A 12,592-nucleotide genomic window follows, 5' to 3' on the forward strand; every position below is an offset into this window, starting at 1 on the left:
AGTATAGCTAGAATACTCCTATCTCTGCTCTATATTTTGGTGATTAAAGAGGTCCTCCATGATAATGAAGACACAGCAACAACTACTTTTTTGCCTTTAGGGAATCTCCTATCTGTGGACTATTCTAGGGAAACAGAAAAGAAGGGAGGTGCTCTATCCCCTTCTTCTGAGCCTCTTACAGTTTTTGTAGACTGAAGGCTTGGTTTGCCTTCAGACAGATTAAGCAGGAGCCTCTGTTCTGATTAAGGTCTATCACTGGGAGCAGCACATCCCAAGTGTTTCACTGATTGTTTCTGGATTTATGGATATAAAACACATGAATGCTCCACAATATAGACACACAAAGCCTCCTTTTGTCCTTCCCAACTAAGTGTCATAACCATGAGGTTATAGACTAATTCCCTCTCTCTGATCTAATGCATTTTTAATTCTTTCAGAGTACAAAGTGGAGGAGCTTCAACAGAAGGGACAGACTGTGTTTTCTTCCCTTCCATGTCCCTCTGGAGCCTGGTCTGTTTACCTGACAAGAAGAGACGTGAAGTCTTCGTTGCACAAAGAAAAACAAACCAGGTCCCTCAACTTGAGAATGTTTTCATCACCAACATTTTTATATTACAATGTAACCAAGCCTTTGAGGTAAAACTATCAGTTATACCTGAATTTGTGTGGAGGTTGACTTCACAAATGTGCTCCAAGATCTGAGGGGTTTTGGCACATGAGAAGCAAGTTACATGAAACCTGAGATGCCTTTTGGCAAATTAATCTTCCGGGAATCTTAAGCACAAAAACCTTAGCATCTATGGAGGTTAGTCACGTCCAAGGTCAGCTGTAACTGAGTGGTGTGGGGAAGCATGGCTTCAGTTCTGGTACCTAAATTCCACATCAATCCCACCTTTGCCACCCTAGTCCTGTCTAGGGCCTTTGGGGGCTGGGTGGGCTTTCAGTACTTCGGGTGCAGACGAACCTCTTGGAAATACCAAGTAACATATGGTAAGAAAAAACTCCTAAAGGCATGTTTGGACGCCGGACCAGAGACTCGCGGGGCCGGCAGCTGCCTCCCACCGGGCACAGCCCTGCCCTGTGAACAGACAGGCCCCGATTGGATACATGGTCACCGGCCGGAAGATCCTGGGGCGGCGGGCGACCGCGGGTGGGCATCTCTCCGCGGTGAGGCCAGCAATTACCTCAGGAGGTGCCCACTGGGAGAGTAACCGGCGTCCCAGCGCGGCTTCTCTGCTGTACCCCCCCCCCTCTCCTGGGGCTGGCGGGGTGCGCAGGCAGGCAGCGAGCTCCCCTCGCACCCGCCGCCCCGCGGGCAGGGCTCTCTGCCACCGGCGATTCTGGCGGACACACCGCGGCGCCGACGGAAGAGAGAGCCCGCAAAGGGAGACAGTGAGGGAGAGAGAGCAGCGGCGGCGGCGCCGCCCTCTGGAGAGAGTGCCAGGGAGAGGCTGGTGTGAAGAGCCGCATTTCAATGAGGGCCGGGCTAATGCAAATCACTGCAATCGGCAGCAGCAGAAGAAAGGCGAAGCAGCTGCAGCCCGGGCTCCCCAGCAGCGGGCTCCAGCCAGGGGAGGCGTAACAAAGGCAGCGGAGCCGCTTTCTGCGGCAACTACTGCGATTAAAACCGGGTGGTCGCCGGGGGGGGAGGGGGGAAGCCGTTAACTCTTTGGCCGATTGCCATTTCGAGCCGCTGCCTTCCCTCTACGCTCGCAGGCAGGTCTGAGGGAGAAGGTGCTCGCCAGGCTGCGGAGAACAGGTAAGCATCCACTCCCAAAACCATCCCTCCCTGACTCTTGCGCGAGGGCTGCAGCGGTTTTGAGGCGCGGCCGTCGGGGCGCGGCCGCTGGGTGCTCGGCTCGGCGCGGTGCACCTGTGCCCATTGTGTGGGGCGGAGGCCTCCGCCGAGCGCCGCAACGCCTTCCCCGGGAGGCTCTGCCGTCCTCAGCCGGCGTGTGCCGGGGCGTGTGCCGGTGCCCGTCTGCTGCGGGGCGCCGCCGCCTGTCCCTGCTGCCCCCGAGGAGCAGCTGGCCGTTCCCGGGCAGCCCCGGGGAGCGCGGTAGGTGCTTCCGCCCTACCGGAGGCGAGCGCATCTCGCTACCAGCCCGCAGCGGTGCTCAGGTGCTGGATGCCACTTCCAGCGTGGGGTTCTATTTCAAGCACGTTTCTTCCACCTCAGCGGAATAAACCTTTTTTCCCCTGAAGCTGCTGCCGCATGTATTCACGTTTCCCCCCAGTTAATGACTTAGTAGTCAGACTGCTGCTTAGTGGCTGAATGATCATCGCTGGGTCCCAGTCACATCACTGCGTGATGGTTTTTTAAATCAGAATACATGGTTGTTTTATGTAATTGCTCACCCACACCTGCATTATAAGTAATTCTTTCAGCAAATGTGTAGGGTATGAAGTGCTGGGCATGGTGGTTTTCCAGGGGTGTGTCCTTTCATTTTTCTGGTATCTGTGGGTATATGAGTATGTATTTATATGTGCAAAGGCACACAGAAACGTATCATCAGATCAGATTGTTTAGGATTTCTTTGTCTGCTCTGACCTTGTAGATTGAACAGGTTTTCCTGTAAACATCAGGACTGTGGTGTTCAAAGGGAGCTCTGTTCTAAGGGGCGTAATTGGGAATTACAGCCATTATTGATTAAAGCATAAGTGTGTGGAAGAAAGGGCAGTGACTCACTTCTTTCTGCCCCAACCAAAATTGCAAAAGATGAAAGTCTCTTTAAAAATGTATCTTCATGCAGAGTTATACATATATATTTTTTGCATGTATTTGGGATGGTTTGAGCAGATGAAACAGCAGACTGAAAGGAAAAAATAATTTTCTTGGCACAGCCATTGCTTTTGAGATGGTTTCTGAATTGTGAGTTCTGAGAGTGTTTAAATCTGAATAGCATGTTTTCATTGAAAGTAAAAATGAAGTGAAACCACTGACATAATTACTTTATTTTTCAACAGGGAAACATTGGTAGTGTAATCTTGAAGCTAAACTGTGGCCATTAAGTGATATTTTGCATTTAACCAATAGAAATTTCACAGCAAATGTTATTTTCACTGGAGTATAGGTGTGGGTGTATATTGAGGAGATAAAAACGTAGATTAGCTTTTTTCTTTTATGTGTGTATACACACACACATATATACTGCATTATATACATATATTAGATAGCTTTAAGGTATTTGCAAAAATAAATCTTGCACACACACACATATATACACACACACACATAAATACACGATCCTGCGCCAATGTAACAAAATAAGTTGTAAGCTGTAAAAAATGCAAGGTAGCTAATTTCCACCAAGGCCCCAGACTTGCAGTTGTTAGCCCTTAGGTGCACATTCTACTGCATGAACCACTCTGGGAAGTTGTTGAGCGCATCCCTCTGCAGATTTGCAGCAATGGGGTCCAGCTGTGTAATCATTGGTTTAATCCAGACTTCTGTAAGCTAAAGAGCACCAGTAAGTCTTTCTGTATTTCTTGCTACTATTGTACAGTTGGTCTGAATATGGTTGGTGTTGTTTGGTTTGGATTTCCCCTTAAGGGTCACACAGTTTTGAGTAGTTGAAAAAAAGTTTGTGCTTTTGTTTGTTTGTTTTTATTGGAAATCAGCGAAAGGGCTCACTTCTAAATTAGGTCTGTGTATAAACTTACTGTGCTTTACTCTTCCACAGACAACTGCAAATCTAGGTGGCTCCTAAATAAAAAAATACCCTTTGAACCTAATGATATTTTGATTATTCTGTATTTTTTCATATTTTGTTTCTTTGTGCAGTATGTGGTATTTTGTCTTGTGTTGAACAACTGGGATCATTTTGGTCAGAGCTGATGGATTTTTACTGCTGTCAAACACGGGAGATACAAATTGCAAATTTGCCCATAGATGCTGAATTTATCACTCATTCAGTGATAGTTTTGTAGGCAAAAGAAGCTGCCAGCCTTAATAATTTTGAATATTAGACCTAGGATGTTAATAATTCATCTCACAAATTTTACAGAGTGCTGCAGTAGCTTGCTCCTTGAAAAGATACTAGTTTCCTGTCTCCCTCTAATCTTTTTTTAATTTCATGACATTTGAGCACTTTGTTTAGAGTGTGCAAAGGATTTGCACAGGGATGACTGAAGTAATTCACTACAAAGCTTAGGATGCAGGGAAACCAATAGATGGAATACACAGAGACTTTTGAATGGTGAGGCTTGAACAACTAAGTGATAATCCTGATTCTCAATGCTAACCTGCAACATCTGTTCCTCTGAAAAGTTCTTAATTGCTTACTTGTTGATGACTAGTTGCCTTTCTGAAATGGCACCTCTTGAGATCACAGTTGGAACAAACAGTATAGTGGAACGAAGGGTCTAGAAGGTTGATTGGACTCAAATAGCACCTGAATATAACATGAGAAAAAGTAGAAAGTTGATGCATTTGATCTTTTTTTCCAGTAGCTCAACTTTGTCACCTCATTTTCAGAGTTCTTACTGAATTTGAACAAATGCTTTTTAATGTTTGTATATGGGTAGCATTTGGTTTCACGAGTGGCATTTTTGTGGTGTGTAAAAGTCTAACTCATAAACTAGGTTTTATGGCATGGCAGGAGGGTTAGCTGTGAAATAAATGAGAGAATGTTTCCAGGTTTTCTCATCCTGTAAAGTAATGCCTTTGTAAGTGGCATGTATAGAATGTGGAGACTCAAGGTTAGCTCCCCTAAAATGTGTAAGTTTCTTAAACTTTTTCTTTTGTGTGTCCCATAGGTTGAACTTCAAGATGTCTTTTGGGAGAGATATGGAGCTGGAGCATTTTGACGAGCGTGATAAAGCGCAGCGATATGGCAGAGGGTCCCGGGTGAATGGTTTGCCCAGCCCTACTCACAGTGCCCACTGCAGCTTTTACCGAACCCGTACCCTACAGACCCTGAGTTCTGAGAAAAAAGCCAAGAAAGTTCGGTTTTATCGTAATGGAGACCGGTATTTCAAAGGGATTGTATATGCCATCTCTCCTGACCGGTTTAGATCCTTCGAAGCTCTCCTGGCTGATCTGACCCGAACTCTGTCTGACAATGTGAATCTGCCCCAGGGAGTGCGAACAATCTACACGATTGATGGCTCCAAGAAGATTTCCTCCTTGGACCAGCTAGTAGAAGGTCAGCAGTAAGATTTGAAGGTGTAAAGTTATGTTTGAGTCATTGTTTGTCTAATCTGTTAAGCCTTCTGCAAATTTGTAATGGTGGTGGTGGTGTTATTGATAAAGAACGGATCTTCAGTGGTATAGCTAGAATTGTGAATATCTTAAATTGTCTCATGAAATACTTGTACTTTGCTACTTATTTCTCACTTGTTGAAAGTGTCTGACCTTTCCCTTTCTGTTCACCTAGTGTTGATAGTCCTAGATCTTGAAGATCACACCTGCTACTTCTTTTGGACTCACATAATTCAAATGCTAATGAGAGCTTAGTCATTTAAACTTGACAAGTTCCATGGTGCTGATGAAACCTACAAGAAATTCAGTTCTCCATGGATATTTTTTGAATTTTTTTTTTTTTTAAAGTCTGTTTATGTTTAGTGAGGAGCTCTAACTCTTCCCTGCAAGTGAATGTCTTCAGTAAATACTCACCTCTCATGGACTTGTGTAAATGTAGGCAACCTGTCAAAAGAGCAATGTTGTAGCTATGGTTCAGGAGGGGCATATTGTAGAATCTTTTTGCCCAGTGCATTGGTTTGTACCTGCAGTGTAAAGCATTACTCATGTTTTGGTTAGAAATGATGGGTCTTGGTCACTATCAGACATCAGAGATGCCAGTTACTAATTTGCCCATTGGCGCTGAATTTATCACTCCTTCAGTAATAGTTTTGTTGGCAAAAAAATGACACTCTTGATCAGTTTGAATATTAGGCTAGGGTATTAATAACACTGTTAACAATTTTACAAATTGCTAAAGCAGCTTTTCCAGCATAGAGTGGTTCTGGCTTGCAGTGGATTTCTTTTTATGTGTAAAAAAAATAGCTCCTAGTATAAATTGTCAGAATACATAGGATATGAAAGCATTAACTAGCACATGTCCATAAATGAGGTGTTTTGTTTTTTTCCATCTCTAAAGTCTAAATGCAGGTTCTTGACTATGTTCAGGGCAAATAAAGGTGGAACAATATCTTTTTGTCATTGTTTCTATCATGACCCTGGCCACAATGTGCAATGGGCAAACCTGTAAAGCTTGGATCTGTAACCACTGGACAGAATTTAGAGTTCTAACAGAGCCTGTCCTTTTAAAATGTCTTTCATTTTGAGCACTGAGGGAGAGAACTTGCAGTATCAGGATGTAATGAAAGGATTAGAAGGTGGCTAATGTGGGGAGAGACCAAGTAAAGGGTAATGGCAAATAAGGCTCTTGAAAGAGGAGCATATCTTTGCATAGCAGGTGTTTGGCCACCTTCAAGTTGGCTACTTAGGTATCATAGCAGGGGAAACTTTTTAAACAGAAGTCTTGAGAATAAGATACTCTTGATAATCTCCTTGCAAGGATGATTAGGAGATAACATGCTTAAGAAAGATGGACAAACCCACCACTTCAGTTTTCTAAGTAAGGGTTTTGAGGGTTAGGACCATAGGTTTAGTGAAATGGAAAGGAAGCTGATCTTAAGATCAATGTAATAAATTCCAGGACAGAGAACTATGTTTGTCAGGGCAGTATTTAATTGGTGGAGAAAATCAATTTCTGGGAGGAAATACCAATATTAATCAACATCTGTTTAACAAAATGTTTGTGTATTTGGTTCTCAGTAGTGATATAAATAGTTGTGGTTATTTGACTGGTATGTTCATCACGAAGTGAGTACCACTGATGTTAATGTTGATTTTCACAGTCTTTTGTTGCCAGTCAGAATCTGCTTTTGAAAAGAAAGAAGTAAATTCAGCCACCTATACAACTGGTTTATTTTGTCATCCCAGAGAAGAATAATATCAGTTATAAATCAGTCAAAATAAATGACAGTACAAGAGCATAAGTTTATTTTAAAGAAGGGCTTTGTGGTTTCTTCCAGTTCTTTGGGACTTTATTGCTTACCTTTTCAATGAACAGATCATCCCTTCCCATGTGTACTTCAAGTTGGACAGTGTTATTTTTGTGTGCCCTTAATGCTGTGGGATTTACAGAAGTCAGTCATTGTGTGCAAGTCAAAAGTTACATCCTTGTTCCACCTGAAAGGGGGCTTCTGTCTATTTGTATAAAACTTCAAGGCAGTTATTTTTGTTCTGTTTCCCTTATAGAGCTTCACTGTAGAGTACAGTTTCATATATTATTGGCTCAGTGGTTTTTATGTAGGCTCCTTCCACTCTTTACTGGACAAATTTATTAGAGTTTGGCTGGTCTGGTACAACATTAATTAGCTTGGAGCTGTGCTTTGTGTTTAAATAGCTGGAAAATCACTTGATTTTTGCCTCTTGCCAAATGACATTTGTGCTCAAACCATTGAAATACAAAGCACTGCTTTCTTTGTGGTGAGACTGTTCCCTTACTGTATAAATTAATTTAATTAGACTCTTATGCATTTAGATATTTTTTTGTGTGTGGGGGGGAAGGGAAGACATTGATCTTAGTGATTTTGTTGAAAGTGAATGAGTGAAGCCTTGATTTGGTGATGGGTTTTCTTCTTGTCTTTATGAGGGAGTTACTGTACTCTTAGCTTCCTATATGGTATGTGAGGATGGAGAAGCAACTGGCTCCTGCAGGAAGCAAGACAGCAGCCACTGTCTTTCATCCCAGAGCTAAATGCATAGAGCTGCATGTAAGATAGTCCCAAAAGAAAGTGATTTAGCTCTGTGCTGCATGTAATTAGTATCTGGTGTGGCTGTATGCTGGTGCTGTGGGTTATTTTGAGGTGCATGAACACATCTTCCCTTCATTTGAAACTAATGCCATCCCTAGTTTGGTGTTGGTTTTTATGTTTGGTCTTTGGGGTTTGGTTTTTTGGGGGGGTTGGTTTGTTTGGGTTTGCTTTTTTTTTTTTTTTTGTTTTATAAGACTTATGGTATGTGAAATTTGTTGGAATTTGATAACAAAGGATACGTAATGTAAAAAGTTTCACACACTCTGTAACTTCTGTCACTTTAGATGAAGGAAGTTATGTAATAGACTCAGGTTACCATCTTTTTGTCAAGAACTGATGTTCAGGACCTTCTTGCCTTTAGAGAACAGCTTCCAAGTGGGGCATTATTCCCTAGGTATTACACGTAATCGAAGCATGTATTACAAATAAAAGTGAAGTTGCTTTTAAGGCTAAGCTATCTGTAAACAAGGTCTCAGGAAAGGGCTAAATGTTTTTTGCTTTTCCAAAAATGTTCCATATTTAAAGCTGAAGGCAGAGATGAGCTAATGATCCTTACCCCCAAAGTCAGCATTGAATGGCTTAACAAGACCAGTAATAGACTGGAAGAGCAGGATAACTCTGAGGCAAAGGGTGTTATTTACAGTTTTTACTCTTGGGGTCCTGCTATGTAGAACAAAGACCACAGAATCAATTCATAGCTAGTTCTGCATCCCTTTCTCATTAATTATTATTATAATATTACCTCAGAGTCCTGGGTATGAACCAGAATCAATTGGTTTAGGTTTCCATAATACCTACCCCAAAAGAAGAGCCCTGCAGCAGAGAACCAGCAATTACAAACCCAAAATCCCAAACCACAAGACTGCTGGGAAACAATATTGTCATGTTGTCAATATTGGGTGCACTACCAAACTATTGTAAAGACCTGTATGAGTGTGTGCACGTTTTGTGTAGGCAGGATGGCAAAAACAGTGCCAAGGAATAACCTGAAATTCAAATTAAAATTAATGCCTGTCAAATATTATCTTGGAGGTGCAATCCTCATTGAAGGAGCAGTTGGAAAGAACACAGATATACTATCTGTTTAAAAATCTGGTAGTGGCTGTAACCAGCTAGTAACTCTTGGGAGCTGTGAACCTCATTGCAGTGGCAGAGGAGATGATGAGTCACGTGAGGACTGAGGGTTTTTGTAAGTGGAGGCCCTCAGTTTGAGTTTGTTATAGCAGAGAAGCTGCCTGTCAGTGGTGGGTTGGAAAGGCAGTGCCTCCTGTCTTGAAGTGGTGGAGCATGACAGAGTTCCTGACTTTTTTTGCATGTGGGTCTTCCAGCGCCCACTGTCTCCTCATTCCTCATCTTTTCCCTCTCCTGCCAGCTCCTACTGCTGTCTCCTTATCTCAGCCACCTGCTCCAGTGATGCTGGTGGGAAGTTCATCTAGACTAGACTGTAGGAACTGATTGATACGGTCTTTGAAACACTCTGGATCCAGTGTTCTTCTTTCTAAGTTATGCCTACTACAGCAGCTGGGAATTGATAGGCTAGAAAGGTTCATATGCATATGTAATATGCTATCAAAATAATAGTAAAGTATCAGTTTAAATGTTTGTAGAGCTGAATTTATGTGGACATTTGTTTATGGGATTGAATTTACGCTGGATATTTACTATGGACTTGATCCAGGGCTATCAGTTAGTGAAACTTGGACTGGATCCTGTGGCAGAAATGCCTACAATCCTTATATTGTTTAATAAACAAGCAGCTGAATAATCGTGTTGCATAAAATGGTAGAGGGTTGATCTGGCACAGTTTGATTATTTTTATTTTATGAATTTGAGAAGATTTTATCCATTAGTCAGTTGATTCACATTGTGTCCTCCCTAACAACTTCTCAGAAGGTCCCAGAGTTTCTTATTTTAGGTGCTTTCCAGTGGTATGGTGGAGTGTTTTGTTTTGTTGGTGGTGGTTTTTGTTGTTGTTGTTTTTTAAAGTATGTACAATTCCTATCTTGCTTGTGGTGACACTGGAAATTTGGGGGGGGGGGGAGAGGGGCAGACAGTATGTCTTTTGATGAGGAAAGAAAGATATTTTTTTGTCTGAGCTGAGCAGAAATAATGGTATGTAAAAAGTCTTAAAAGGTCTGAGAAGATCTGATTTGAAGTTTCTGAAGCTTCTATTCCTAGGTGAACCTGGGTGGGCCAGGGTATTTCTTATAGATGCTCCATCTCTTTTGCATTGTTGCATTTTTTCACACACTGCAAAAAGTCAAGGCAGCATAATGTAGTTTAAGTAGGTTATTGCTCTATTAAAGAACACATTTGGGAACTATCAGGTAGTAACTTATCTGGTTCAGGTCATCTGTCTTTTGCAATCTGCTCTGTTTGAGGGAGTGTTAGAATTCCTTGTCCTTTGCCCTGAGAGATTGTTCTTCTGCCTTTTAATGTACAATATGAAAGGATGGAAATGAAGAAGGGCAGGTGTGCCTGCTGCACAGAGTGCTGGGGATGCCAATCCCTTCCCTATTTTCCTTATGTGTTTCTTGTCCTCTCTGTGGGGGAAATGGACTGCAATGGCTAACTGCTACACTGAACATCCACACCACCAAAGTGTGCGAGTACTGTGGTCTTGTACATGCTCTGCTACAACGAATCAACAGTGTTTTTAATGAACTTGCAGTCATGCTGTCCCCGCAATGAAGCGTTGGTTGTTCCCTCTCTGCTTGCAGGAGTCAAGCAGATTCTGTGTTCTCAAACATTCTCTATTCCTTCTCCAGGGTTTTCACCTAAGACCAGCTGGCTTCCTTATGAAGTCATTTTAGGCCAAGTCGCCTTTAGCACAGAAAAGCAATGCAAATAATCCTTTTTAAGAGATAATGCCTTGATCATTCTTGTAGTGAGAACATCAGCAAGCTGAAGGAAATAAACTAATACCAGTATGCCAAAGAAGGAATCAACACTTGCATCAGGAAAGTGCCAGTACTTACAGGCAGTGATTTCTTGGCAGGCAATTTGTACACAGATATTTTTTTAAATTGTATTTTTAATACATAAAGCATGTAATGAAGTTTTATCATGACCTGTAAGAACTACCCTTCAGTGTTACATGGCTCTAGTAGTTCAACTGCAATGAATTTGAACAGGTGTGTAACTGCGGGTAGTAGGGTGTTGGGTGGGGTTTTGTTTGTTTTTCCCCTAAAGCATAAACCGTGTTCTGTCCTACATGATTAGCTTCTCAAGGCTAAGATTTGTTTTAATTGTTCCACATGGAATTTCCTGGGCACTTGCACAACCTAAATTGTAGGATTACTGGTTTAAAACTGTCAAACAGGAATTGTGTATCTTAATCTTTCTCTTTTTTTTTTAAGGATTAAAGTTGTGTGTGCTTCATTTGCACTGTTGCTGTGAAAAGATAGGAGGGCTGTCAGGAAAGGGATACTTTCTACATTTAGTAATGAATTTTTTCCTAGATGTCAGATATTTCCAAACAGCTGAGGGTCCCCCTTTTCTTCTTTTACTGACTATTGGTACTGTAATCAAGAGTCAAAGTTTCATTGTAATCAGTAGTCAAAATTTCATTAGTGACCGCTGTCTGCACTGTGAAATGCTACCTCCTCTCTCTTGGGGAGCTGCAATCAAATAAACATTTAAATTTGGCTATCTTTTCCATGCTTTTGTTTAATCCAGTATCTCCAAAGCTTCCTTCAACATGCATTCTGTTACAAATCTAGCGTATGGAGTATGTTACCTTCTGTCTCCTGCTGCCATTTAGTCGCAGGTGATGTTTGTGGGCTGTGTTTGTGTTCAGGCCTGACTCTGAGGAAGTGCTAATGGTGCTTAGTGGTTTTACCCTGTGGAGGTGTATTTTCCTGGTGCTTTGGAGCTGGGAGAACAAACTTGCTGCTGGTATTGCCTGCCTACAGATCACAGCTTCTGTGTCCCTTCAGGTACAAGTCATGGATGTTAGGCTTGTGTCTGGAAGGCAGTTGTAGCCAGAGGTTACCAAACAACCAAAAAGAAATGGTGTCATTACCTAATAGTTTTGGTGAGGAAACAGTAGTTAAGGCAGAAGGTGAGTCATGCCCCTAGTAAAACTTCTTTGAAGTCTTTTCTCCTTAACTGTAAAAAAGAAGAGATGAAAATCTAAGGGAAGGCTTTTTGTCCTTTACTTTGACATTTGCTCTGCGTACAAACACTGTGCATACTAAAAAGGATTAGGCTAGACACTGACATTTGTAGCTACTGTCAGGGAATCTAAGCTTCTATTTGAGTGTTTCTAGTGGTTTGAGTACTTTGCTGGATGTTATCTGACGATCAGTGAGTCCTGTTTTATGATATAAGGTACTTTTAGGACATAGTTTTGTCCATTTAGGTTTTTTCCTTACAGACCTGCCCTTGTGAATAAGAACTCCAGTTCATGGCTAACATCCCTGAAGGTTTACAAGCCCCAGCACTTTGCTTAAAGTATAAGCAATCTTAAATAACAGTGTTATGGGAGGGGTATGTGTTTTCCTAAATAAAATAGCTCTTACTAAAGACATATAGTCTTAGAAGGCCTCCAATGTCTTACCTCCAAGATATTACAGTATCACGCTATCACTAAGGTTGGAAGAGACCTCAAAGATCATTGAGTCCAACCTGTCACCACAGACCTCATGACTAGACCATGGCACCAAGTGCCACGTCCAATCCCCTCTTGAACACCTCCAGGGACGGCGACTCCACCACCTCCCCAGGTGTAATTGTGATTCTGCAGTTAAATATGAGCCTCTTT

General features: G+C 42.1%; 1 protein-coding gene across 3 annotated transcripts in view; it reads left to right on the plus strand.

Moving 5' to 3' along the window:
• The first annotated feature begins 1,475 nt into the window (after positions 1-1,475).
• Positions 1,476-12,592, plus strand: part of DCLK1 (doublecortin like kinase 1) — a 252,098-nt gene continuing 240,981 nt past the window's right edge. For 2 of the 3 annotated variants that reach the window (XM_054164721.1, XM_054164720.1), the window contains exons 1-2: positions 1,478-1,759; positions 4,759-5,147. In XM_054164721.1, the coding sequence (XP_054020696.1) occupies positions 4,772-5,147 (376 nt within the window). In that variant the 5' untranslated portion in view covers positions 1,478-1,759; positions 4,759-4,771. Of the gene's footprint in view, positions 1,760-4,758; positions 5,148-12,592 lie in introns of all 3 variants that reach the window. The other variant, XM_054164723.1, reaches the window with a different exon arrangement.

The sequence above is a fragment of the Dryobates pubescens genome, chromosome 10 (assembly GCF_014839835.1).
Source record: "Dryobates pubescens isolate bDryPub1 chromosome 10, bDryPub1.pri, whole genome shotgun sequence".
Classification (NCBI taxonomy): Eukaryota; Metazoa; Chordata; class Aves; order Piciformes; family Picidae; genus Dryobates; species Dryobates pubescens.